At 61.7% G+C, this 27,065-nt stretch overlaps 1 protein-coding gene across 5 annotated transcripts; it reads left to right on the top strand.

Moving 5' to 3' along the window:
* On the top strand, positions 1-26,970 carry PLEKHG5 (pleckstrin homology and RhoGEF domain containing G5). Of its 5 annotated transcripts, XM_027612689.1 has the most exons (22): positions 2-62; positions 922-998; positions 16,327-16,456; positions 17,636-17,738; positions 18,098-18,155; positions 18,520-18,611; positions 19,045-19,181; positions 19,456-19,601; positions 20,097-20,282; positions 20,364-20,552; positions 20,944-21,039; positions 21,689-21,739; positions 21,855-22,004; positions 22,373-22,483; positions 22,602-22,751; positions 22,844-22,981; positions 23,136-23,255; positions 24,360-24,492; positions 24,583-24,698; positions 24,787-24,974; positions 25,456-26,232; positions 26,502-26,967. In XM_027612689.1, the coding sequence occupies exons 1-22, from the start codon at positions 59-61 to the stop codon at positions 26,509-26,511; spliced, it is 3,162 nt and encodes a 1,053-aa protein (XP_027468490.1). In that variant the 5' UTR covers positions 2-58; the 3' UTR covers positions 26,512-26,967. The 5 variants fall into 5 exon arrangements, with proteins under 5 accessions (XP_027468503.1, XP_027468490.1, XP_027468497.1 ...); XM_027612702.1 differs by lacking the exon at positions 26,502-26,967 and having other exon boundaries at positions 1-62; positions 25,456-26,236; XM_027612696.2 differs by lacking the exons at positions 2-62; positions 922-998 and adding an exon at positions 10,603-10,725 and having other exon boundaries at positions 19,534-19,601; positions 26,502-26,970.
* The last annotated feature ends 95 nt before the right edge of the window (positions 26,971-27,065 follow it).

The following is a 27,065-nucleotide window of genomic DNA, read 5'->3' as shown; positions in this document are numbered from 1 at the left end:
GGCCGGCCCGCGGCGCCCCCCGCCCCGCCCGCGTCCCCGGCCGCTCGGCACCTCCTCCATGGGTGAGTGCGGGGCCCCCGCCCGGCCCCGCCGTGCAGGCCTGCCGGTCGGGCTGCCTCCGCGCCGGCTCGAGGAGGGGCGCGGGCGGGGGGCGCCGCGCGCGGGCAGGCCGGGCTGGGAGAGCCGTGGGGGGACGAGGGCGCTCTCCTTCCTCTGCTCTGGGGAAGGCCCGCTCAAGGTGGGAGGTGGACGCTGGCCTCGAAATCAGGGCGGTGGGGGTCCAAACTCTGCCCCCAGGCTGGGGCCCGCTTCAGCAGCACCCCTTCCCCTGGCCCTGCACGCTGACTGGGGCAGGCAGCCTCTCTGCCCCTTCCATGCCCCCCTCTGCTGCTGCGCCCCAGCCCCTAGGAAGAGAGGCAGCTAGGAGGGGGCCAAATTCTGGGTCAAAGATGGACCGTGGGGAAAGGAGACACCCCGGGCCTTTGAGGAGTCCATCCACAGAGGCTGTGATGTGGGGAGGGCAGGGGTAAGAAGGGATCGCGGGCCGGGCAGCCCTGCGGGGATCCCCCGGGGAGTCTGGAGCCCCGCAAGGTCACTGAGCTACCCCCGCCCCCCGCTGGCGGGACAGAGGGAGGGAGCAGCTTATTTCCAAAGACGTTTTCTCCCCGCGGAATCTGGATAATTTCCCTGGGGAACTGCAACAAGAAAAGGACTCTGCAAACAGATCCCCGTGCAGATAAGTTGGCATTTAAAAGAGAAAGGGACACTGACCTCCTCTGAAGGGAGGACTGAGGAGACAGCTCCACCCATCCTCTAGTGTGGAGGCCACTGGGGCCCCAGGGCCGCCTGGGTGCCCCCGCCTGGGGCGCAGCCTCTCTGGGCCCCACCCGACTGATAACCCTCTGCTTCTCTCCTCTGCAGACGACCCGCGCCTGGTGGAGGAGAAAGGACTGCGCTGTCAGAACCCAGACTGCATGGACAAGGGGCGTGCAGCCAAGGTAGGGAGCCTGGAGGGCCTGGGCTGCTGGGAGCAGAGGCGACAGGGCTCTAACCCTCTCTCTCTCCAGGCATGGATACCCACAGGGCTCTGGCAAGGGTGCAGCTGGCCCGGCCACAGTGTCATCTGGGTTCAAGGGTGGGTTGGGCCGCAGGGTGGCTGGTTTAGGAGGCAGAGGGGCTGCCCTTGGCTCAGAAACAGCAAAATGGAGGGGACTTCTGCGAGCTGGGGGAGCAGGGGTGCCCCAAAGCCCTTTCCTGCACTGCAGTCCTTGGCAGCCATGCTGAGATGATAGGAGCTGTGGCCCCATGTCACGGATGAGAAAGCTGAGACCTGGGAAGGGAAAGGACCCCCCCCACCCCACGAGGTTTCACTCCAGTGCCCAGCTGGTACCCCTCCTGCAGCACTGGGCCACTTGTGAGGCCTGGGCATGGGTTGGGGATGCTTAGGGAGTTGGTGAGAGTGACTGTGCCGTGGAATGACAAAGGGAAGAAGGGACATCTGGTCCTGGAGGGCCAGGGCTCGGGAGCCGGGAGCAGGGCAGAACAAGAGGGAGAATGATAAATATCATCGCCGGGCGATTCTGCCCATAATGCGCCAGGCTTGGTGCCGCGTGCTCTCTGTCCCCCTGTGCTGCTGGTGGCCGCTCTGCTGGGAAGGCCTGGGTGCCCCGTTTCCCAGATGAAGAGACCAAGGTTCAGAGAGGTCCTGTGACTTGGCTGAGGCCCCACAGCTCATGAGGGACCAAGCCAGGGCTTGAACCCAAGTGTGGCCCCTTCTAGCATGCCTTTGAGTGACCGTGATACAAACAGCCAGCACTTACTGGGTCAGGCCTGGGAGCTGAGGACTCCCTGTCTTCTCCTTCTGGCCTTCGGAGATGTGTCCTGTCAGTCTTCTTATTTATTGATGAAGAAACTGAGGCTCAGGGAGCTAGTGGCTCACCCAAGGTCGCATCGCTGGGATGTGGTAGAGTTGGGATTGGAACCCAGAGCCCAGATCCGTGTAATGTCAGAGCCTGTGTTCCGAAGCGCCATGTAGCTCAGCTCTGCCAGCCGCAGGAAATTAAAAATGCCACCCTCCCACCCCCCAGCTCCCCCTCCCACCCCCCTCCGCCCAGACACATGCTCATACATTCTGTACAGGAAGACCAGGTTAGAAGGAACATGGAGGACTGTTCTGGGGGTGGGGACAGGAGGGGGAGGCTTTCAGTTGCCGTGGTCACCGGGCAAGGGGGTGGCTGTGATGTCAGACACAACGTGCTGGCTCGGCTGGTGCCTGGCATTGGGGCTCTGGTGCTGGCTGGTTGCCTCTCTCCCAGATGGGGGCTCCTGGCAACAAACTGGCCTCAGCAGCCCCCACCATACATCCTGCCAGGGGCCCTCCCTGCAGGCAGCTGCTCCTGGGCCAGGCCCCCAAGCTGCCACAGGCAGGGGCAAGGGTGGGAGGTCCCCGAGTGGCGAGCCCATCTCAGTGAGTGTGGGCCTTCCGCAGCCTCCAGGTCCTAGCTCCAGCCCAGCCCTGGCCTGCCTGGAACTCAGCGTGACTGATTGGCCAGAGGGTCGCCCGGCCTGCAGGAGGAGAGTCCAAGTCCTGTCCCCGGTGGGACCTGTGTTAGGACAAATGGCACAGACTCACTTTGGGGACAGGGATGCCTGAGTGATGAGAGGCTGGGGGGCCAGTGAGGGCCGACGTCCTGGAGAAGGTGGCCTCCGGTGGAGGTGAAAATATGGAGAGGCAGAGCGGCAGGCAGGGCTGGTCCAGGAAGGGGGGACTGCCACAGACTCAGGTGTGGGGGCAGGATATACGGGCTGGAGGCTCGTCTTGTCCAGGGGTCAAGTTGGCTGGAGCAGAGTGAGGAGAGAGGTGAATGACATCCTACTTCGGTGACAAAGAGGAGCGAAGAATGTCCTTGATGGTGATAACCACCACCACTGACCAGACAGGCTTGTGCACCAGGTGGGGCGTTAGGCCCTCATGCTTGTCTCACTGAGCCCACGGAGACCTCCGGAGGAAAGCCTTATTCTCACGTGACGTGATGAAAACGGGGCCCGGAGAGGAGAGCGCTGGCCCACCTTGTTCGGCATGACTAGCAGAGCTGGATCTGGAGGGGGATCAAGAGCCTCGTTCTCGCTCCTCCCCAGCCCTGCTCAGAAGGCTAGCAGGATATGACTAGCTTTTTTTAAGGAGATGACGTCATTCATGCGTTCACCGAATCAGCTTTTAGCGTCTGCTGCGCCAGGCCGGGTTCTAGGCCCAGGGCCTCCTGGAGCGGACATCCTAGCTCCCCGGGGGGGAGGGGGGAAGTCAGGACGTGGGTTTGCCCAGCTGGTCCCCAGGCTCCGTTTTAGTCTCTTATGGCTGCTGGGGCTTCTGAGATGAAGCAGCCGTCCTCCCCACCCCCCCCCACCCCCGCCTCCTGCCCTGGGGTTCGTTCTGGGGGACGGGCTCCTGGAGGAGGCTGCTGGCGTCCCGAGGAACGAGGAGATGTTGGGGTGTAGGACGCTGAGTGAGCAGGGAGGCATGCTGGGGCTCTAAGAGGGAGCTGGGCCAGGGAAAGGGGAGGGGGGCAGCAGAGCCGGACAGGGAGCACCCTGAGGCCAGGGCCTCGGAGACCCCCCAGGAGAGAAGTTGTACCCCTGCCCCTCCTCAGGATGGAGATGTGTAGAGTAGCCTACACCTGTGAACTCCAGCGTCAAAGTCTACTCCTTTCTGGCTGTGCAACCCTGGGCAAATCACTACACCTCTCTGACCTCAGTTTCTTCGTCTGCAAGCTGAGGCTTCTCGAGTTGTGGGAACGATTAAAACAGGGCTCAGATGTGCAGTGCTTAGCATGGAGTGGGGCATGATGTAGGTGTGCAAGAGAATGCTGGCTGTTCCTCTCCCATAGAGGGGGAGAGAAACCCCTCGGCTTTGGGTGTGCCCTCCTTCCCCTCCCTGAGACCCGAGACCTCCCCGGGTTCCATCCCAGACCCCAGCAACCCTACCCAGCATGGCAAATGTTTATGGCACATCTGTCCTGTTGCCAGGGCGGGAAGGGCCTGGAGTCTTGGGAAGGAGGGAGATGAAGGAAGTGTTTGGCCCCTCTCTCATGGAGGGCCAGGTGATGAGACAGAGGCTGTTGACCCACAGGACAGATGGTGTCTGGACTCCCCAGCTCCTTGAGGGCCCCCCTTGAGCCAGGTGCTCTGGTCACAGTCTGTGCAGAGCACCCCAGGTCACAAGAGGACATGGAGGAGGGCTGACACTGGCCCAGGGGACACTGGCCCATCACATTTGAGGCAAGTGACAACTCAAGGGCATTTATCCTGGAGATGGGACCCGCAGGGCATCATCCTCAAAGGTAATGATCCCAGCAGCCACCGTTCATTCCTGCGTCCCCACGGGAAACTCTTCTTGTCCTTGCCCCCGTCCTTTGCAGTAGGGACTATCCCCTCTCTGCATCTCCACTTTGGTGATAGGACACCAAGGAGCAGGGAGGTCAGTGACTTGCCACTGCAGGACCAGGACTCACACCAGATCTGTCTGTCCCCAGAGCCCCCCGGTTCTAAGGATCTGTCAGGAGGAAAAGGAGGTGAATTTTTCTGCTTGGCTCCAAGGGCCCTGGCAGGAGGGGGGGGGGCTTCCAACAGCTGAAGTAGTGCCCCGGTGTACAGGTGGTGAGCACCCCATTCCTTTTGTTTTTAGGTAAATTTGTTTATTGTCATGCAGAGATTTGGTGTTTGTGAGCACCCCATTTCTAGCGGTGTTCCAGCAGAGAGAGTGGAGTTCCTTTCCAGTTTCACTGTAGGTTGTGAGGTGGCAGGGATGAGTCAGGGGGAGGTGTGTCTAGGGGAGGGGTGGCCAAATGAAGACCAGTGGACACAGGGCAGAGGAAGGGGTGGATCTGAGATCCTTGTGGGGAAAGAATGGGCAGGATGTAGTGAATAATGGGAAAGGGAGTCACCTATTCTCTCCGGCAAGGCTTTGGGGTGAGAGGTGGGACGCCAGGGTGTCCTTGAGAATGGCCAGATTCTGGGGATTTCTGGAGGTGACTTTCAGCTGCTGGTCAGCTGTAGACAGGTGGCAGTCTGGTCTGCAGCTGGAGGAAGTGACAGGGCCAGAGAAACCAGAGAAGCAGGAGGAACTCCTGGGCTGTGGCTAAGTAATGGCGGGGAGAGCAGGCGCCGGCATGGGGGGCACGGCCCAGGAGACAGGGACAGACGATTCACCACATGCGTTATGGCCAAGATGAGCTGTCCTTGAGTGGACCCAGCCCCCGGGAGGTCAGCGCTGCCAAAGAGGGAGAACCGGGCAGCCCCAAGGCCCCCGCCTGGTGAGGGGCATGGGGGAGGGGAACCTAGTTTGGGAAAATGCAGGTGGGCCTGAGCCCCGGGCCCGCCCCAGGCCCTAGGGGCCCTTCCCACCGCACCCACCTCACCCCGTGTGGTAATTAGGGAAGGCGGGAGGCGCGCTTCGGGCCTGCTGCCTGACTCCTCCTGCGAGCCTGTATCCCGTACACTCGCGGCATCCCCTGGGCGGAGGGCAGAGTTACTCTGAACGTGGGCGGCGGGAGAGAGAACCCGGGACCACCGAAGGGCGGAATGGCCCCTTTTTCAGCCACGCCAGGCATGGGCTAGGGCCAAAGAGGGGGCACGGAGATAGGCGGGCCCGTTTTTCAGACGCCCTGGAGGGCACGGTTCAGAATCCAGCGGAAGCGAGCCTGGCTTGGGGCGATTCCCGGGCCGGGCTCGGCCCGCGGGTCCCTCCGCCCGGACACCCCCCCCCCCGCCCCCCACCGCCCAGGGGCTCCCCTCTTCGGCCAAGGCAGCTTCCTGCCACGGGCCGTCGCTGGGGACGGCGAGCTCCTGTCTTCAAGCCCAGGTTAAAGCCTAGGGACTTCGAACTTAACTTTCAGCACATCTGCAAAGGGCCAGCGCCCTCGGGGACAGTGACAATCCCCCCCCCCGCCCCCGGCCCCGCAGCTCGGACCCTAGATTACCCCAAGCGCCCGCCGCGCTTCCTGCCGCCCCCAGGGCCGCGGGCTCCGGCGCCCGGCCCTTCCCCGGCTCCCAGCGCTCCCCCTTGCCAGCCCCGCGCTCCGATGGTACGTCCCGGCCCGCCCAGGTGGTAGCGCCCGCGCCGGCCTACCGTAATTCCCCTACGTCCCGCGCCCACCGCAGGCGCTGCGCCGACTGAGCCCGCCCCGCGGCTCCTGTCCCCCTGGCTCTGCGCGCCCCCCCCCCAACCACCACCCGAGGCTTTGGCAGCCTTGGCCAGAGCCCCAGCCACAGGGGAGGAGACCCATGTCCCTAAGGTGAGTCTCACGGGGAAGCTGGGGACGAGGCGGCGCTGGGATCAGGACGGCTGTGGGTCCGGGCTCCAAGACTGCCCCCGAATTAGTGGACAGGACCGGGAGTAGAGGGTCCCACGCAGTCCTAGGGCTGCAGGCGGGTATCGATGGGCTCCCCTGGCTCTGCCTCCATTTACTTGAGGGTGGAATGGGCTCCGCCCCAGTGACTCTAGGGTCGGGTTGGCTCGGCGCTATGCCCGTGAGGAGCCTATGGGGACCCAGCCCCGGCGTGAGGATTGTTGGTGGGGCGAGAAGATCCTGGAGGGGCCTTGGCGCCGGGTGGCTGGGAGGCTCCGGCGACCCTGTCGGAGTTGGGCGTCCGGGAGTTGGTCCCAGGCGGAAAGTAGCCTCGAGGCCGGCAGGGGGCGCGCGAGTCTGTGCCTCAGGCAGTCTGGGCCGGCCAGGACCCGCTTGGGGGAGGGGAGAGGACCCATGAACCTGGAGAGGCCTGGGCTTGCCTTGATCAAAGACGCGGAAACGGAGGCCGAGGGGGCCCTGGGTCCTACAAATTCCGAAGGAACCTTCCCCAGGCTTGCGGGGCTCTAGGAGGATTTTACTCTTCTTCTGTCCCTTCGCCAGGGTCCAGGCACACATTAGGGCCCAGAGGCCATCCCTAGGTAAAACATTCTAGAGAACTGCCCAGTGCCTCCTTTGCGCAGATGGATAAGGACAGGGGTAGGCGGGGCCCAGAAGCAGGTCTTCTGTAGCCCAGGCATGCGCCACCTCGCTCATCCCCTCCCAAGGAACCTTCTATACTACGCTGGGGAGAGAGGTGTCGGCATCTTGGACTCCAGGATCTGGCACCTTCGTGCGGGGACTAGGGCAGGAGGTGAAGTCCACTGACCACAGCCTTTACCTCTCTCCTTAGCACTGGGTCCCAGCTGGACCGCGCCCAGGGGTGGTTGGGGCCTTGCTGACATCTGGGGCCTGTGTAGTTAGTCTGGCCTGCAGAGAGGTTCTCTGCACCCCTGCCATCTGCCCAGCACAGGGCAGGGCCTTAAGGCAGGCTCTGCCTCCACGTGGGCCCCAGAATCCAAGGGAGTGAGGCCCAGCCCTGGGGGAAGGGAGGGGCTAGGTGGGCTGTTTGGAGCTAGGAGAGCAGCCTGGCAGAGCTGGCCCCACCCTGGCCAACCTGCTCAAACCTGCAGCCTCCGCCTCTGGATTTCCAAGGTGCCAGATGGGGCGTTGGGGCCAGTAGGCTCCCAGGAGAGCTTAGCCTGGATGGGGAGCTTCTGGGCAGTCATGTCCCTCTAGCCAAGGTGCTCCAGGCTGGTCAGCTGTGAGCAGAACATGGACCTGGACCCAGACCTGTGGTCTCTCCTCCTGGACGAGGAATTCCTCTGTCCCACCAAAGACCAGGCCGGGCTCCCAACCTGTCGTAGGGGCCCGACCGCCCACAGTCGTCTGCTTTTCTGGGTTTGGGGAGATGGTGCTAGGGGGGAATGGATGGGGGCTCCTGCCTCGGAGACTCTATTATTCATCAGCCCCAGCATCTGGTTTCTGGGTATCAGTTTCAACAAGCCAGTCCTGACTCATGAGCCTGGAGCTGAGGCTGGGCTGAAGAGGGGCCCCTTCCCCAGGGAGCCAGGCGTTGGGACCTCTGTCCTGCACATGGGCTATTTCCGCTCCCTTCCATAGAAGAGGTGGGGGGACCCAGGAGACTGCTGAGGCCTTCTCCCTCCCCTGGTGCAAGGGCTAGGGGCTCCTTTCTTCCCCATGCTCTGCAGTCCTTGACCCTGCACTCTTGGCCCTGGGGCATTAGGGCCCTGGTCCTCTAAGGAGCAGCCCTCTGCCTTTGGCTGAAGGATGCAGACAGCGGCATGACTTGGGGATGGCCAGGGCCTGGTCACTCAGGTGACCTCTGGTGACCTGCCTGGTCCAGCCCCCATGGTTTCTGCTTCATGTGACCTGATAACCCCAGGCTGGCCTGGGATCCCCCTAAACTGGCTTTGGGATCTGCTCTGTCCCCAGGGGGGTGGACCTCAAGGCTCTGCTGTCAAAGCACCACTTAGCTGGTCTTCATGCCCCCACCTGTACCCGAGGCACACGGGTACTGGTCTGAAGCCCAGGCATCCGTCTTCCCACTTGCCAGCTGGTAATTTTGGGGCAAGCCACTTAACTTTCCCAAGCCTCAGCTTCTTCATCTGGTAAGTGGAGATGGTAGCAGTATCTCTTCCTTAGGGTCTTTGAGAGAGTGAACAGGATTTGCTGCCCCAAACCCCTGGCACAGGCCTGGCACTTGGGAGTGCTCAGCTGTCAGCCTGTGGGGCAGCGAGGACAGAGTTCTGTGGCAGCACCTGCCCCGGCCAGGCCAGCAGGCCCAAGGTCACGGATGCTAGGAGGCAGAAGAGAACCTGTGGTCAGACGGTTGGGAAGGCTTTGTTGACCATCGGGAGCAGGAAGGGACATCCAGGCCAAGACCTTCCCTGCCCTCGTGGCCTCTGGCATGAAGACCCTTCCTCTGCCTTCATCCATCCGTTCTCATCTAGTGTAGGCTGAGCAGCTGCCGTGGCCACAGAGCTGTTCTCCGTGTGGAGGACACAGTGTGGGCCAGACAGCCAAGGCCCCTAGCCTCTGGAGAGGACATCCTAGCAGGGAGGAGTGATAATCAAGAAGTGAACAAAGAAGTAAAACAATTTCAAGTAGTTTTAGACGCTTGGGAGGAAATTCAATTTAAGAGGATTGAGAATGAGGGATGCTAGGGGCTACTTCTTTTGAGAGGAGGTAAATGCCTCGTTGACGAGGTGGCATTGAAGTGGGGGTCCAGTGCCAGCCCTTGCAAGATCAGGGGCACGTGGTGTTCTAGTCCGAGAACGCAGAGGTGCAGGGGCTGAGCTTGGTGAGTCATAGCCAGGAAGGCAAGGCCAGCTTGGAGACCACCACGAGGGACCTTGCAGGAGGGGAGGTAGGAGCCAGGCTTGGTGGGATTTTATTCTAAGCCACTGGAGGGTTTTAAGTGGGGAGTGACATGATTGGGTTTTAGTTTTCAGAAGATCTGCCTGTGGTGTGGACAGTGGATGGCTTGGGCTTTGGGAGTGGAGGCGGCCCCCCGAAACCTCTGGGCTGGAGTAAACGGCTTGCTGCCTCCTCAGAGCTGTCTTCGGAGACCCCTCCTTCTTTCCCCACTGCACCAGGAGGAGCAGCGGTCTAGGGGATGGGTGAGCTGACGACGTCATGCCCCCCACCCCCCCGCAGCCCCATAGTTACTGAGATGGGGTACCAAGGAGGCCATTCCAGAACACCAGAGTCAGAAGTCTGGGTTTCAGTCCTGCCTGTGGCCTTTTATGTCACTTTGCCCCCCAGAAAGGAATGGGGATAGTAGCGCCCGCCCCCACCTCTTGGGAATGAGTGTAAAAGCTCTTTGACAAGCTACAGCGGGGACCCCACCACCACTCCCCAAGCCTCCCCTTTCGGGCTTCGATGAGCGCCCCCCGGCGGTGGGACAGGCGGAAGGGGCCCAGCCTTGGAGCAGCAGAGACCTCGGAATCTGGGGGAAAGGCGAGGTGGGCTTCGGGGTTTTCCTGAAGCTCCTTCTCACCCAACTCCTGGGGGCTCCCAAAGGACTACCCTCTCCGCCCTTTCCACCAGCGTGCCTGCCTATCGCCCGCGGCCTCCACCTGTCGTCACCCGGCGCCTCCGTTCCTCGGCCTCCACCGCTGGCCTGGGCAGTGGGAGCAGGGTCCCCAGGGCTCAGGCTCTGAGGCGGGGGTCTCCAGGCCTGTGGGCGGGCGCGAGGGCGACACTCGGGTGGGCCTCTGAGCGCTGGAGGGGCGGTCCGGGCGGTCGGAGGTCAGAGCAGAGACAGGTGTCCCTGGGACAGGCCGCAGAGCAGGGTCCGAGGATCCGGACGGGAATGTACCCCAGTCCCGGTCCTACCCCCCTCCCCTCTTCTGCCTCCAGCGTTCAGGGAGCTCCCTTGGGAGCGGGAGAAGGGGTCCGGGGCCTGAGGCTCAGAGGCGGGGTCTCCGGGACTGCAGGGAGGGGCCTTTGCGCCCCAGACGTTGGCGTTGGGTGTGGGGTGGAGGGCAGGGCAGAGCCCGGCGCCCGCGGGGCTGGGCCGGGGTCTGGGTTCCGCAGCCGAGGGGACCGAGGGGTGTTGCAGGGAGCTCCCCGGGGGCGGGGCTGGGGGCGCCACGGAGCCGCCCCGAGGTGGCGCAGGCGGGCGGGGACCTGGCGGGCGGGGGCCCCGGGGTCCCGGCGCGCTCGGCCGGGGGCGGGCGCGGCCGCACAATGGCAGGAAGCGGAGCCCCGCGCTTTGTCCGGCGGGTGGCGCAGACCGCCGCTTCCTCCGGCCGCCATGGGGACGGGCCCCGGCGTCTCCGGGCGCCGCGCGGCCTCCAGGCCGGGCCCGGGGCTGCCCTGCCGGGCGGGGGGTCGCCCCCGCGACGGTGAAGGCCAGGTACGAGGGGCGGGGGGCGGGGGGAGGCGCGCAGTGCCGGCCCCGCGGCATGCTTCCCCATCCCGCGACCGAGGGGGCTGGGCGGCGACGGTGGCCCGCCAGCCCCTTAGCCTTTTGTGTCTGGGGCTACCTCCGGACACACCTGTGGGTCCCAGGCCCTGCGCTGGGGCCCCCTCTCCCTTTCCTTCCTCTGTCCGGGCCCTGCCCACAACCCGCTGCTCCGGCCTCTGGCCCCAGCCCTACTGTGAGTGGGGAATTCTGACTTCGGGTGCCGCATCCCCATGGGGGGCAGCCTTGACTGTGTTCCCTAAAAGACCCCCTCTGTTATTTGTAAAGTTGGGGTCCATTCGCTGCCTTTGGGTGATCTCGCTGTTCCATCCGGGGGGCTCTCCTCTCTTTGGGTTGAGCTCTGGAAACTTTTCCCCTGGACCCTGCTGGTCCTCCCCCACTGGCAGAGGCCCTCAGAGGGTGGCCATGGTATGCAAAAAGGTGGAGAGTAGTAGGCACCTTCGCTGAGAGAAGGTCCCAGAATCTGGCTTTGGGAAGGGACTGCCTTGCTTTAGACCCTCGCTCCTGAAGGGAGCTGTGGAGACCCTGCAGTCTGGGGATGGAGGTATGAGAAGGGGTGGGGGGAGTATGCTCAGAGCAAGGGGGCTGTGCCCACCCCAGCCTGAGCCTCCCAGATAGGCTTGTGGTTCTTGGGGTGGGGGTGGGGGTTCCTGGAAGTTCATTGTCCACAGAGTGTTGAGTTAAGTGAAGAAACACCTACCTGGTTCAGATCCTGGGCCTGACTCTCACATGCCCCTGCTGTCGGTGAGCGTGGGGGCTGCTGGGAGGTTGGAAGCAGAGGTCAGCCACAGGCCTGGCACAGGCTCCCATCATCATCCTCGTCATCATCATCCTCATCCTCATCCTCATCCTCATCCTCATCATTAGTAGTAACAATATTATATTAGTAGTAATAGGAGGAGCTGTGGTGGTATTCACCAGAGCCCACCACAGTGCTGGGAAATGAATGTCCCCGAGTGTCTCAGGGGAGACCAAGTACCTTCACAGGGTGGGCACATAGTAGGTGCTCAATAAATATTTGTTGAATGCTGAATCTGCTATCAGGAGTGAATCTTTGTGTAAAAATCTGTTGTCTGTATGGTGGATTGGTTTAAAAATAGGATTGTGGCAGAGAACCAGGGACTTGGGCTGGAAGGGTCCCAGAGGCCCTCTGCAGGACCCTTCCAACCAGCATGGCTCCTGCATGTCACCCCCGCCCCCCGTGCGACTAGGGCCTGGGTGACCCGAAGGGCGGCAGCCCCGCCACTCTTGCCAAACTTGGCACCAGCAAAATGAAGCTGTCTGGGAAATCACAAGAGGCCTGGAAGGGGTGGCAGGGGGTGCCTGTACCAGGCGGGCTGCAGAGGTGGGGGATGGCTGCCTAGCTGGCAGACTGTGGGGCTCCTGGGAAGAAGGGGCTGAAATTCAGTGGGCGCCTTCCCCAGGTTCATTGTCAAGAGGAGATGCTTGCAGCTTGGAGGGGTGGGGGCAGTTCTAGAATCTGCAAAGCCAGTGCTGACTTCTATCAGCAGTGCCCCGGGGACGCCACAGTGCGGGCAGGGAGAGCTGTGGCCGAGGATAGCAGTTTTCACACTGTTTAGGAGTAGATTAGGTGAGGATAGAAACAGCGCCCCTCACCCCCTGCCCAAAGCCCCAAGAACACACTGGAAGACCATTTGAGGAGGGTGTGGAAGTGGGGAGCACCTGGTGCTCAGGCTGCCACCGGGCATCTGGGCCATCATGTCCACTGCCACCCGCCCAGGGCCCAGTCTGCCCCCTGCCTGCTGTCATTTCTATGCCCATGTTTTTGGGGGGGTTTTGTGGATTTTTTTTTCTGTCTGATGGAGGATTAGGGGGACACAGGAGCCCAAACAGTGAGCATCAAACTATGATTGCTTCCCTCTTGTCTCTATAGCTGCCGCCCCCCCTCCCCTGACTGCCCCGAGGCCAGCCTCCCCTGCTCCTCTCTCCCTTCTCAGCCTCCCATGAATGTGCTGGAAATCTAGGAGCTGGAGCTACAAAGCACTGGGTTCGGGTCCTGGCTGTACTGGCTGTGTGACCTTCAACGAGTTACTTGAAACCTCCCTGAGTCTGTCTCTCTTTCCTCTTCTGTAAAATAGGGGCGGTCACAGCTCTTTCCTCCTGGGGCGAGGGGCCCTCAGCACAGCCCCCAGGCACACGGTGATCAGGTTATAAATCAAAATCAGACTTTTTCAGCCACCTTCCTCTTCCTCCCTTTGCTTCCTCTGCTGTCTCGAGGCTGTCCGTCCTCACCCCGTCTGTCACCTTGAAAATCTCTCATTGGGCTCTCCCCAGCCCAAAACTCTCCGGCGACCCTCCATCGCCCTAGTTAATGAATGAAACAAGTATTCTCTGAGCTGCTAGGACTGGAGATAGGGCAGTGAGTCGGACAGACAGGGTGCCGAGGGGACGGCAGGGTGAAAGGGCAGCGGGCGACTTTAGAGTAAAGGTCTGTCATTTCTGTGTCTGGGGAAGAGCATTCCAGGCCGAGGGAGCAGCAGATGCTGGGGTTCGGAAGCAGCATGTTGGGGACACAGGGGGGGCGGGTGGCGCGGAGTGAGCCTAGATGGCGGGACAGGGCGGGAGGCCCCCCCTCGGTCACCACACGGACTCTGGCTTTTCCTGGAGTGAGACGGGAAGCCGTTGAGCATAGTGAGCAGGGGCCACTCTGGCTGCTCATGGAGAGCAAATGATTGCGGGGCAAGGGTGGAAACAGGGAGACCAGTTATGAGGTCATTGTTGTGATGGGCTGAGAGGTGACCGCTACGGAGGCCAGGGGGCAGCAGTGGGCCAGTAGGCATGGCCGGGTTGAAGCTACAGATATTGAAGGGAGGGCCACCAGCACTTTCCCACTGGCTGGGGATGTAACAGAAAGATCAAAGGTGACCCCAAGGATGTTGACCTAATGTATCAGTTTCCCCGGGGCTGCCGTAACACGGAGCACCCACCGGGTGGACGAAAGCTTATTCTCACACATATGGAGACCCACACAATGTAGTGGCGGCTTCGCTCATCCACACGTGTCCCTGTCTTTGTCCCTCCTCGTCTTGTAAGGACCCCGGTCGTAGGGTTGCTACACACTCTACACCGTTACAGACCCCAGCATGAGCTCATCTTCACTAATTGCATCTGCAATGACCCTATTTCCAAATAAGGTCACTTTCTGAGTTCCTGGGGGTGAGGATGTGACCTGTCTTTTTGGGGGGGCCGCCGCTTACCCCCATGCCCCCACACCATGGCAAGGCACTGCCATTGACTGAAGTTCAGGGAGCCGCATGGGGCGTTGAGCAGCGCCATGTGTGGACGATTGCGATCTGAGGTGCTCCTTGGGATCCAAGGGGGGAATTGAGAAGGTTGGTCTGGTGTCCTGGGTGAGGACCTCCCTGAAAGTTTACCTCTGGGAGCCCTCAGCATGTAGAGTCATGTGACTAGCTGAGTCACCAGAGGAGGGATGCAGATCATCATGAGCAGGGGTGAGCAGGGGTGAGCAGGGGTGAGCAGGGGTAAGCAGGGGCCGCTGGTGGGGAGATGAACAGGAAGGCAGGAAGTGGGCAAGGGGAGCTGAGAACTGCAGGAGAAACAGCAGAGCATGGGGTTTGGGGGCCTACAGAGGATGAGATGGTGTGAAAGAGACCGCCTGTGTCAAGGGCTGGGTCCTGTGGGTGGACTGAGAAGCTTGGCAGTCACTGGGGGCCCAAGAAGAGGGAGTTGGGGGGATGGGAAAGGAAAATGGTGGGAGGGGGTCTGAGAGGGAAGAGAAGATTTTCTAAGGTAGAAAATCTTCAGTTGCAACCACTGTAGTCAACAACCACTGTAGTCATATTCGATTTAGGCAGACATCACCAGTGGATGTGAAAACCCTGGAGTGTGAGATTGCTGGGGGTCAGGGTATCTCGAAGTACCCCCCGCCCCACAGGCTACTTATTCATCCCAAAGAGAAAAAGGACCTTTACACAGTACAGGGGGTCCCCAGGTGACCCAGCAGCCGGCTGCATGGAGGAGGGTGCAGGCCATTCTGTCATGTCCCTGCCCAAATGCTTGGCCTGAATCCACCCAAGAACCTCCAGAAAGATCCCTGTGGGGGGGCTTTCTGCCAGACTGCTGGCTTGAATGCTTCAAAAACGTCGATGTCCTGAAAGGAAAAAACAAAACCCTGCGGAGAACTCATCCTTGAGGGAATAAACAGACACAACCAAATGCGTGTGTGAATCTTGAACAGGCTCCTGTATGCGAAATAAATCTATAAAGGCCATGGTTCAGACAGTAGGGCAAATGCGAACATAGACTACGGACAGATCATGTATCAGTGCTCAGTTTCCCGAGTGTGACAGTTTTTTTTTTTTTTTTAAGATTTTTATTTATTTATTTGGCAGAGGGAGACACAGCGAGAGAGGGAACACAAGCAGGGGGAGTGGGAGAGGGAGAAGCAGGCCTCCCGCCGAGCAGGGAGCCCGATGCGGGGCTCGATCCTGGGACCATGACTGAGCTGAGGGCAGATGCTAACGACTGAGCCACCCAGGCGCCCCTGTCCTGTACCATTCTTACAATCTTCTGTAGGTCTGAAATATTTAAAAATGGAAAGTCAGGGAAAATACGCTAACGAATACTGGGAGGGGAAACGAGGAAGGGGTCAGGATGGAAACTTGTTCACGGGGTCTCACTGAAAGGGGATGAGGGAAGCTGGCGGTGGAGAGGAACAGGGCGTGTGAGCCAAAGGACAGGGAGCCTGATGGTGCAGGGAGGGGAGGGCACTGAGCAGCTCCACACCCCGGCAGCCAGGCCGCTCTCACTGGGAGGCCGGCTGGATTGGAGAGGGGTGGAGCCTCCCCAGTGTGGGGACAGGTGGGTGGGCCTGTGGAGGAGCAACAGGAAAGCGGGAAGCAGAGTGGGTTAGAGGTGAGCTGCGGGAGCCGGAGGGCAGAGAAGGTAGGACAGTCATCCCCAGGGGTGGGGGAGAACGTAGACAGGGTGAAACAGTAAATACGGTAAACACAGTAAGTACTGTGGGAGCAGTGCCTTAGCGCCAGATGTCAGTGCCTTTCCCGAACTCCCCACTAACCCCCTCCACCCCATGCGAGGTTGGATGCAGAACTTAGGGCAGAGGGTGGGGGGTGGGGGTGGGGCGCGGACAAGAAGGGTTTGCCAGTTCTGACACCGAGCTGGCCGAACCAAAGAGCAGCCCCGAGCATTTTGGGGTGCCCTTCCTTCCTGAACCCCAGGAAGAGGCCCTGGTAGCAGCTGCCTCATGGTTCCTCCCTGGAAGTCTCCCCTGCACACTCTGTTCTTCGAGGACAGGGATCTGCTTTCCTCTGCAGATCCCTCAGAATGGACACGTAGTGGGGCTTGGGAAACGTCCACAGAGTGAATTAAGGAGCATGAGGCCCCCCGTGGGGAATGGAGGGTTGAGAAATGAGCAGCCTCGGGAGGGACCAGGAACCCCGCCTGTGCACTGTAGCGGCCCGGGCCACCGCTGGGCCCGCATGAGGCCCTGTGGGGCCCAGCCCAACCCACCTCTCCCTCCTTCCCCACAAGGTATGCCACCACGCGGACTGTCAGCAGCTGCACCACCGGGGACCCCTCAACCTCTGTGAGGCCTGTGACAGCAAGTTCCACAACGTCATGCATTATGATGGGCATGTCCGCTTTGACCTGCCCCCCCAAGGTGAGCATGGGTAGGGACCCCAGCCTGGCCCTTCGAGTTCCCAGAGCAGCTCCAAACCCCCTGTGTAGGGGCACGGCGTCTTGGTAACTGCCGGAGCTGTGACAGGGCCATCAGAAGGACCAGAGTTGACTATAAATAGTGAAATCCAAGTATGTTGTGGCCCCTTTGGTGCTACAAGTTTTTGTTTTAAGTTTTTATTTATTTGTTTGTTTGTTTGTTTGACAGAGAGAGTAAGAGACAAAGCGAGAGAGGGAACACAGGCAGGGGGAGTCGGAGAGGGAGGAGCAGGCTTCCCACGGGGCAGGGAGCCCGATGCGGGGCTCGATCCCAGGACCCTGGGACCATGACCCGAGCCGAAGGCAGATGCTTAACGACTGAGCCACCCAGGCGCCCCGAGTTTTTTAATAAGAGAAGAAGTTGGGGGACTGTGCCCCATCTTGAGAGCAGGCCTGGCTCTACCAGGTTCTGGGTCTGCATCTCCTGGAGCTGCTCCTGCCTCTTGACAGGGGCCAACATGGAAAAGGCCCCTTTCTTCCTGTCCTTAGGGCTGGGGACTGCTGGGCAGATCCTCCAGCCAGGCTGCCAGCAAGCAGAAGCAGTGAGGGTGGGGGAGGGCAGGTCACAAGGAACTTGTCGCAGGAACAATAAACCCCTCCTGCTGAATAGGGACCTGGCCTAGGCCCCGCTGCCAACTGGCTGTGCTAGGGTGATTTACAGGCATCTGAGCCTGGCCAGAAATGCCAAACCTTTGTCTCTGTTTTTAGCTGGTCAGAGGGGCAAAAGGACTCTCCCTCTCTGCCAAGGCCCCCTGGGACTTCGGGTGCGGTCACAGTGGTGTGGGAGAGGAGGCCTGAGAGAAAGAGCCATAGATTTTTGTCCCTTCCTGCAACAATCTCAGAGGCAGGGTTTCCTTATCCCTATTTTATAGAAGGGTAAACGGAGGCCACAGGTGGATTTGTATTGGGGGCAGGGCATCACCTGGGGTGTCATCCCAGGGTGCTTGTGTCTTTTTGAGTCTAGGGATGGAGAGATGCTAAGCAGTGACTGAGCCCCTTCGGGTCCTCACAGACCTGCAGGGCCCTAGCTTCTCTGGGGAAGGGGGATCCCAGGATTGGTAGCCGGCTAAGAAGGGGGCCAGGGAAGGAGGATCCTGACCTTTCCTCCCACTTTACTCCAAAGGCTCTGTCCTGGCCCGGAACGTGTCTACCCGGTCATGCCCCCCACGCACCAGCCCTGCAGTGGACTTGGAGGAGGAAGAGGAAAGCTCTATGGATGGCAAAGGGTAGGTGGGCAAAGCAGACTCTCTGATCTGAGATCCAGGACCAGAGGCCTCTGAAGATCCGACTGGAGACCCCTCCCTGCCCCTGTGGATGCCCTGATTCCTGGAGGAGGCTGCCCAGCCTGGGTCAGCCTCCAGCACAGTGGGATCAGACTCCGCCTGACTGGGTACCACTGGGTGTGACTCCCGTGTTGGCCACCAGAGGGCGCACAGACCCTTGTGGGCTCTGGCCTGCCTGAGCACAGCTGAGTTACCTGGTCACCCTGGGGTGAGCAAGGAGTGGGCAGCCAGCTAGGGCCCATTCACATCCCAACCTGGTGAGGGCCTACCCATGCCTCTAACCTCTGCTCTCTGTCCTGCAGGGACCGGAAGAGCACAGGCCTGAAACTCTCCAAGAAGGCAAGGAGGAGACACACGGATGTAAGGAGCCCCCCGGGTTGTCAAGGGGGCTCCTAACAGCCCCTGCCCTTCCTGGGCCCTTTCCTTTCCATCCCCAAGCCTGGCCTGTCTGCTCTGACCTCCAGGACCAGCGATGGGGTCTGGAGTGAGTGGGTCACCCCTGGCCACCGTGCCCTGCAGCCCAGTACTGCCCAACTTAGCCAGGTGGCAGATGCTACAGGAACTCCTCCCTTGGGCAAGAGGGTTACAGGGGACCTCCCTGGGACAGAGGCAGGCTGGGGAGATCCCTGCATTCACTCCCATGCTGGGGTTTCCATTCTGGATCAGGTGGGGAGGGCGGTCAGGGACAAGGGGTGCAGAAGCTAAGAGACCCGTGCCCTTTCAGGACCCAAGCAAGGAGTGCTTCACCCTGAAATTTGACCTGAATGTGGACATTGAGACAGAGATCGTGCCGGCCATGAAGAAGAAGTCGCTGGGGTAGGGCTTGGTGGGGCCGAGGCAGGGGGAGTGGGGCGGGGTGTACGTGTGGTTTCCTGCAGGCATAACTGTGTATGTCTGTGTGGTGGCCTGTGAGTGAGCAGGTCTCCCACCTGTGGGCAGACCCCCCAGGTGTTCCAATGTATGTATGCATGACTCAGTTCCTGGATATGGCCCGGCATGTGACAGTGTCTACCCTGGTGTGCTGACACCCACGTGTGAGGGCATGGGCGTGCTGGCTTGTGTGTAGACACATGTAGGAGTGTGTGAGCCTCTGTTGCAGGTGTGTGCACCTGTATGTCTTTGTGCCTGTGTATGATCCTCTGGGTGTCTCCCCTTTACCATCGGTAAGGTGGGGTGGAGCTGGGGCTGTGCATAAGGTGGGGGTTCCTATGACTGCCCCCTAACCTATACACCTCCCATCCTGGGGCAGGGAGGTGCTGCTGCCGGTGTTTGAAAGGAAGGGCATAGCCCTGGGCAAAGTAGATATCTACCTGGACCAGTCCAACACACCCCTGTCCCTCACCTTTGAGGCCTACCGGTTCGGGGGACACTACCTACGGGTCAAAGGTGAGCAGCGAACCTGGCAGGCAGGGTGGCTGGGCCCTGGCTGGCCTCCCAGAGATGGCTGCTTCTTCCCATGCTCAGATTCCCATTGGCCACAGCCCTGAGCAGGCTCATTACCATACAGGTGTCTCTGCTGGGCCCTGGCAAGAGGTGCTGGTGGGGTGGGGCGCCAGGGGAGGGCAGCTAGGCCTTGGTTTGGATCCTCAGGAGAGAGAGGGCTGTGGTCCCCTTCTCCACTGGAGCTGAGGATCTCTCATTGCCCCCAATGCTGCCCCAGCCAAGCCAGGGGACGAGGGGAAGGTGGAGCAGGGAGTGAAGGACTCCAAGTGCCTGAGTCTGCCAATCTTGCGGCCAGCCAGGGCCGGGACCCCCTCCTTGGAGCGTGTGGACCCCCAGAGCCGCCGGGAGAGCCTGGACATCCTGGTGAGGCCCTGTGTCAGGACTGGGGGTGGGGAGGGGCTTAGAGGGGAGATCACCTGGGCCCCTCACCCCTCTCTTGGGCTTTAATTTCCCCTTGTGGGAAATAGGGCTGGCTCTGAGGACAGGGGCCCCAAGATAATGGGTCTTGTCTTTGAGAGTCTGCTAGTGCCCAAAGAGTGTGTGTGTGTGTGTGTGTGTGTGTGTGTGTGTGTGTGTGTGTGTGTGTGGTGGATCCATTTGGAGCTGTGCCCATAAGTGCATCTAAATATGCGGGTGACTGTGTGGTGCTTGGGGCTGGGTGGGGGGTGGTCCAGGTGCATCTGTGCCTGGATCTTCCAGCCCCCAGAGCAGGTACGGATCTCGGAAGAGGTGGCATCCCAGGGTGGGGGTGCAGAGACCCTCCCACATCTCAAGCTTGCCGGAGGTCTAGGAAACCCGCCGTGGGGTGGGGCTGTGGGAGCCAGGGTGGGCCTGGCCTTGATCACCCTCGCCGGCCAGGCCCCTGGGCGCCGCCGAAAGAACATGTCGGAGTTCCTGGGGGAGATGAGCATCCCTGGCCAGGAGGCCCCCACGCCTTCAGGCTGTTCTCTGCCCAGTGGCAGCAGTGACAGCTGGAAGAACCGGGCAGCCAGTCGCTTCAGTGGCTTCTTCAGCTCGGGCCCCAGTGCCAGCACCTATGGCCGGGTATGTGGTCCCCGGGGGGGCCCTGGGGCAGGGCGGCTGGCTGGCCCTGTCCCCTGACCCCAACCACGGGTCTCCTTCCAGGAGGTGGACAAGATGGAGCAGCTGGAGGGCAAGCTGCATGCCTATGGCCTCTTCGGGCTGCCCAGGCTGCCCCGCAGGCTGCGCTTCGACCACGACTCATGGGAGGAAGAGGGGGATGAGGAGGAAGAGGAAGATGATGCCTGCCTGCGGCTGGAGGATAGCTGGCGGGAGCTCATTGACGGGCATGAGGTCGGTACCTCTGCAGCCCTCCCTCCCTCCCTCCCCGCCAGGGAGAGGGGCATGAGGTCGGTACCTCTGCAGCCCTCCCTCCCACCCTCCCCGCCAGGGAGAGGGGGACGCTTCTCCCCATTTCATGGGGCCCTTGCAAGGACCCCGTGACAGGATGCTCTGTGGGACAGCCCTGCCAGGCTGCTGTCATCATTGACTCAATGTGGGGAAACTGAGGCAAGGAACATGCAGCGTGCCACTTGGCTGTTTTGGTGGCAGAGGAGGGCCCAGAACTTGGGGGACCTCCGTGTTCCCACCGGGAAAAGGAGGTGGCCTGCAAGGTTGCGCGCCCCCTTCCTGGTCATCCGGGCATACTCTAGAACCCTTGGCCGACCCCCTGCACTTCCTGCAGAAGCTGACCCGGAGGCAGTGCCACCAGCAGGAGGCCGTGTGGGAGCTTCTGCACACAGAGGCCTCCTACATTAAGAAACTGAGGGTGATCACCAACGTGAGTGTGGGACTGCACCCGGCCCAGAGCCACCCTGCCCAGCAGAGCTTGGGGCTTTGCAGAAGGAACAGGGGGAGGAAAGGGGGAAGGGCTGCGCCCCAGGGAGGAGGAGGAGCAGGTGATTCCCACAGGCCAGGCACCTGCAGGGGACTATGGGCAAGTGTGCGGAGTTGGCTGGATGAACACTAGGCTCATGCTTTCACTCATTTATTCAGTGACTATTCCTGAACACCTGCTGTGTACCAGGTGTCCAGCAGCCACACCCTGGATGTGGAGGCAGGGTCTGTGCGTGCGTGCGTGTGCGTGTGCGTGTGTACTTCATCCTAGGGAGGGTACCTATCCTGGGCTTGGGGTTCAAGGAAAACCCCTTCGTTGAAACTCGGAGGGTTTCAGGGCAGAGAGGGAGGGGAGAGCTCCAGGTGGCACTGCAAGGCCCGTCTGCCAGAGATTTCCCTCCAGGTGGGGACAGGACAGGCTGACCCCCAGGTGGGCCATGGAGGCTGGGCCTTTTCTGAAGGCGTGAACCGTCTCTGTCCCAGGCTGCTTCAGGGTCTCCTGGGAGGGGGAAGGGGTAGAGGGGAGCCAAAGAGTCTGGGTGGGGCGTCGGGACTGGAACGCCCCCCAGCTGCCGTGCTCCCTGTCCCCACAGCTGTTCCTCTGCTGCCTCCTGAACCTGCAAGAGTCGGGGCTGCTGTGCGAGGTGAGGCGAGGCCTGGGGCCCCGGTGCTGATGAGAGGGTAGGGACCGGTGGGGCGGGGCCTGTCGTCGGGGGCGGGGCTGAGGGCGGGGCCGAGCGCACCTCCCGCCCCGCTCAGGTGGAGGCCGAACGCCTGTTCAGCAACATCCCGGAGATCGCGCGGCTGCACCGCGGACTGTGGACCAGCGTGATGGCGCCGGTGCTGGAGAAGGCGCGGCGCACGCGGGCGCTGCTGCAGCCCGGGGACTTCCTCAGAGGCTTCAAGATGGTACGAGCCGGGCCGAACACCGGCGGGGACACTGCGTCAGGGCTGGGGCGCCGATCCCAACTGCCCATCACCCCCAGCTCCCCCCCCCGACCCCCCGTCCGGCCAGTGGCCCCACACGACCCCTAGTGGTCGAAGGCAAAGAATTCCGAGTCGGTCGCCCGGGTTTGAGCCCCACCCGGCCATCTGCCTTTCCTACCTGGTGGAGGGCGGTCACTTTCGCGGGAGTTCGGTTTGGACACGGGGGTGATACACTTGCCACACCCTGGGGTGGTCGCGGAAGTGCAGTAAGACAGGGCTGGTGAAGCTCCCGGCGCGGGGCCTGGCCGCGGAGAGCGCGCGGTAACCGTGCCTGTTCCGTCCCGGGCCAGTTTGGCTCCCTGTTCAAGCCCTACATCCGATACTGCATGGAGGAGGAGGGCTGCATGGAGTACATGCGCGGCCTGCTGCGCGACAACGAGCTCTTCCGGGCCTACGTCACGGTGAGGGCGGGCGGGGGCGCGGGCCTGTGGGCCCACCAGGGCAGCAGGTGCGCGGCGGGCGGGGTCTAGAGCCAGGGGGCGGGGCATGCCCTGAGCCCCACCCCCGCCTGCGCCGCAGTGGGCCGAGAAGCACCAGCAGTGCCAACGGCTGAAGCTGAACGACATGCTGGCCAAGCCCCACCAGCGGCTCACCAAGTACCCGCTGCTGCTCAAGTCCGTGCTGAGGAAGACAGACGAGCCGCGCGCCAAGGAGGCCGTCATCACCATGGTAACCGGGGCGGCGGGCGGGGTGCCTCCGCGGCTCGCGGCCCCTCCCAGACCCGGGGCCTGAACCCACCGCCGTCCGTCCCCCGCCCCCAGATCGACTCGGTGGAGCGCTTCATCCACCACGTGAACGCGTGCATGCGGCAGCGGCAGGAGCGGCAGCGACTGGCGGCCGTGGGGAGCCGCATCGACGCCTACGAGGTGGTGGAGGGCAGCAATGACGAGGTGGACAAGGTGGGGGACCCCTGGCCCTGCTGGAACGGAGGAAGGGCCAAATTGGCAGAAACAGGGCTGTGCTGGGAATCTCGCTTGAGGATGCCTAGCCGAGAACGGGAGTCAGACCCTGACCTCTCTACCCCCCACCCCCTGCCCCCCCACCCATCGCCAGCTCCTGAAGGAGTTTCTGCATCTAGACCTGACAGCACCCATCCCTGGCGCCTCCCCTGAGGAGACACGACAGCTGCTGCTGGAGGGGAGCCTGAGGATGAAGGAGGGGAAGGACAGCAAGGTGACTCTAGGGGCCACCCACCCCCAGGGCCCCTTCCCCACCCCCTCCTGCCCTGTGGGTTTGGACCACTCTTTCCTGAGAACCCTCTGGGCCCTAGTTAGTGGTTCTCAGCTGCCCTGTCAGTTGGGTGGCAGTTCAAGAAGGAACGGCTTTGTGGTCATGTGAGGGCTGATGATCTGCCTGCAGTTTACTCTTTACAGATGTGGCAGCAAGAGCACAGCAGGTCGGGGGCTGGGCTTGCCCACTTGCTGGTGCCATAAGGGCTCCTGATGGGAGGGAGGGGGTGCATTCCAAGAGCAGGTCAGGAACAGCCCAGAGCCTTGCTCCTGAGAGCTATTAATCCCAGGTGCATAACCCAGAGCCTGCAAATTACGGTTTTAAAGATTGATTGATTGATTGATTGATTGATTGATTTGAGAGAGAGAGAAAGAGTGCATGCGAGTGGGGAGAGGGAGAGCAGACTTTACACTGAGTGTAGAGCCCGATGCGGGGCTCGATCTCAGGACCCCGGGATTATGACCTGAACTGGAACCAAGAGTTGGATGCTTAACTGACTGAGCCACTCAGGTGCCCCCAAATTGTGGTTTTAAAATCACAAATCATAGATGCCCTTTTTTCTTTAATGTAAACTTTTTATTGAAATAAATTCCAAGTGCATAGCTCCTTGAAGGAATACCATCTTCCTCTTCATTTTAATTTTTTTTTAAGATTTTATTTATTTGAGAGAGAGAGAGAGAGAGCACGAGCAGGTGAAGGGGCAGAGGGAGAAGCAGGCTCTGCATGGAGCAGGGAGCCTGATGCGGGGCTGGATCCCAGGACCCCGGGATCATAACCTGAGCCAAAGGCAGACGCTTAATGAACTGAGCCACTCAGGCGCCCCTTTGTTCATTTTAATTTTATTCTCAGGTTCTTGGGAGGCAGGGAGCAGGGAAGGTGTTTGACAAAATCTGAGTGCCCCCAGCGACATCACTAGAGTGCAGTAAGGAAGAGCTTGTGCAGGGCCCCGCCCAAGAGAGGTTGTCACAGCAGACAGGCTGAGGTCCCAGGACCCTGGCCCTGATCCCTGGCCTTGCCTGCTCCCCTTGCCGCCCCTCCCCCCCCCAGATGGACGTGTACTGCTTCCTCTTTACGGACCTACTCTTGGTGACCAAGGCAGTGAAGAGGGCTGAGAGGACCAAGGTCATCCGGCCACCACTGCTGGTGGACAAGATTGTGTGCCGAGAGCTGCGAGACCCTGGTGAGGAGCCTGGCCCTGCTGCTGGCCAGGGGCTGTGGCGGGCAGGGGCTCTGGTCCTGGCTGACGCTGATGCAAGCCCCTCCTCACCAGGTTCCTTTCTCCTCATCTACCTGAACGAGTTCCACAGTGCTGTGGGCGCCTACACGTTCCAGGCCAGTGGCCAGGCTTTGTGCCGTGGCTGGGTGGACGCCATTTACAATGCCCAGGTGAGAGCTGAGTGGCGGGCGGGTGGGCGGATGGACGGGGTGCCCTGGTGAGGCTGCTGTCCACAGCCCCCTCCCCGCCCCCCCGCAGAACCAGCTGCAGCAGCTGCGTGCCCAGGAGCACCCCGGCGGCCAGCAGCACCTGCAGAGCCTGGAGGAGGAGGAGGACGATGACGAGGAGGAGGAAGAGGAGGAGGAAGGGGGGGAGAGTAGCGCTTCTGCCACCAGCTCCCCCACCATCCTGCGCAAGAGCAGCACCAGTCTCAGCTCCCAGCACTGGTATGCTCGCCGGGGCCCACCCGGCCGGCCAGAGCAGGGCAGGTGCTCCGGCCCAGCACTCCTGACCCCAAGGCCTCTGACACTGGCCAGGGCCCAGCCCCCACCCCTTCCTCTGAATGGCGTCATGCGGTGACCCCCATCTGGGGGAGACGGCTCTGTCTCCCACCAGAGTCCAGGCGGGGATGGCAAAAGGTTTTCAGCTTGAGTGCCAACTCTGACCCTCTAGTGCTGGCTGGGGGGGAGGGAGGGCTGAGCTGAGGATCCTTAAGCTAGCCAGCTGGAGGGGGTACGGGGGGGGGCGGCCGCCAGCCGTGGTATCTGTGTCACGGGCCCAGGAGGCAGGAGATCCGGCTGGTGGGCCACATGTTGCGCTGAGCCTCAGGCTCAGGGAGGGCAGAGGCTATAGACCTCTGCGTGCTGGGCATGGGCTGCCCCAGGCCACCTCCGTGGCTGGGCTGACGGTCACCTCCTGGCTCCACAGTGCCTCAGATGGCTCGACCGAGACCCTGGCCCTGGTTGTAGTGGAGCCTGGGGAGCCGTTGTCCTCTCCTGAGTTTGAGGGTGGCCCCTTCAGCTCCCAGTCGGACGAGACCTCTGTCAGCACCACTGCATCCTCTGTCACGCCCACCAGTGAGCTGCTGCCCCTGGGCTCGGCGGATGGCCGCTCCTGCTCCATGGACTCAGCCTATGGCACCCTCTCCCCCACCTCCCTGCAGGACTTTGTGACCCCAGCCCCTATGGCGGAGCCAGTGCCCCGACCCCCAGATTTGCCACAAGCCCCTTCACCCCCACCCTCTCCCCGCCTCCGCCGCCGCACCCCTGTTCAGCTGCTGCCCCGCCTGCCCCACCTACTCAAGTCCAGATCTGAGGCCAGCCTCCTCCAGCTGCTGTCAGGGACCACCACCTGTGGAGCGCCTCCAGCCCCCAGCCGTAGTCTGTCAGAACTCTGCTTGGCTGTTACAGTCCCCAGCACAAGGACTCAGGGTTCCCCTCAGGAAGCTGGGCCCAGCTGGGTTCACCGGGGGACACCCAGCCCTGGCCGTGGCCCCGTGCCATTGGAGCTGGAGGGCAGAACCAGCTGCCTGGCTGGGGAGCCTGAAAGGCCCGCCAGGAGGAGCAAAGAACTGCCCTTGGGGGCCTCGCCCAGGGTCCAGCCCGAGCACCCCCCGGGGATCTCTGCCCAGCACCGGAAGCTGACGCTAGCCCAGCTGTACCGGATCAGGACCACCCTGCTGCTTAACTCTACGCTCACTGCCTCGTGAGTGGCCTGGGGTGGCGGGCCGGTGGCCCGGTGTGCTGGCATTGGGGGCGCTGAGCCTCAGGAATGGGTGGGGGCACTCTCATGGCTGGGACCATGTGGCATTAAGGGATGGGGATGGGGGCCTGCTCCAGAGCTTGCATGACAGTGTCTACGGTGGGCACTGGGGAAGGGGCTTAAGGATTCCAGTGGGGCAGGGAGGGTGGCCAGAGCCCCTCCGAGGGGCATCAGCCAAGGAAGGACTGTCTCTCCCTTCCCCTCTCCTACAGGGAGGTCTGAGCAGAGGGAGGCCCCCAAGGGTGCCACTGACCACGAGACGGCAGACAGCATGCCTCCTGGGGCATCCCGGTCCCACAGCTCTAGCTGCTGCCTGTGCACGCGGGCGCCAGAGCGTGGGGGCAGGACCCCTGATTTGCACTTTGCCAGACTGGTTGGAAGTGGAGGAGTGTTCAGCTCCAGGCCCAGGCTGCAGTCCTTCCTCAGGACCCCCCACAAGGCCACCTTCACTAACCTGTCCACCCCACAGGGTCCCTTGCTCGCTGCTCCCTGAAGTCGCCGGCTCCGGTCTTCTGCGCTGGGCTCCAGGGTGGCCCTTCCCACCCCCCCCTTCGTCCGGCCCCGGCTGGGGTGTTTGTTCCCCTGGCCTGGCCTTCCTCCCTCCCAGTCCCACTGGCCACCCCAGGCTTGGGTTCGGCTCTGTGTAAAGTGGCATATTTATTGAGCTTTTGATTCTTTTATAAAGACTTGTATATACTACTGGAAGGAGTCCTTTGCTTTTGGAACCCACCCCTTTCCTGACTCACGAGCACTTGCGCTCTGGGGCAGGCGCGTCT

This window comes from Zalophus californianus, chromosome 4 (assembly GCF_009762305.2).
Source record: "Zalophus californianus isolate mZalCal1 chromosome 4, mZalCal1.pri.v2, whole genome shotgun sequence".
Lineage (NCBI taxonomy): Eukaryota > Metazoa > Chordata > Mammalia > Carnivora > Otariidae > Zalophus > Zalophus californianus.
The sequence above is the reverse complement of the archived record's forward strand: the minus strand, read 5'-3'. Positions and strand labels throughout refer to the sequence as shown.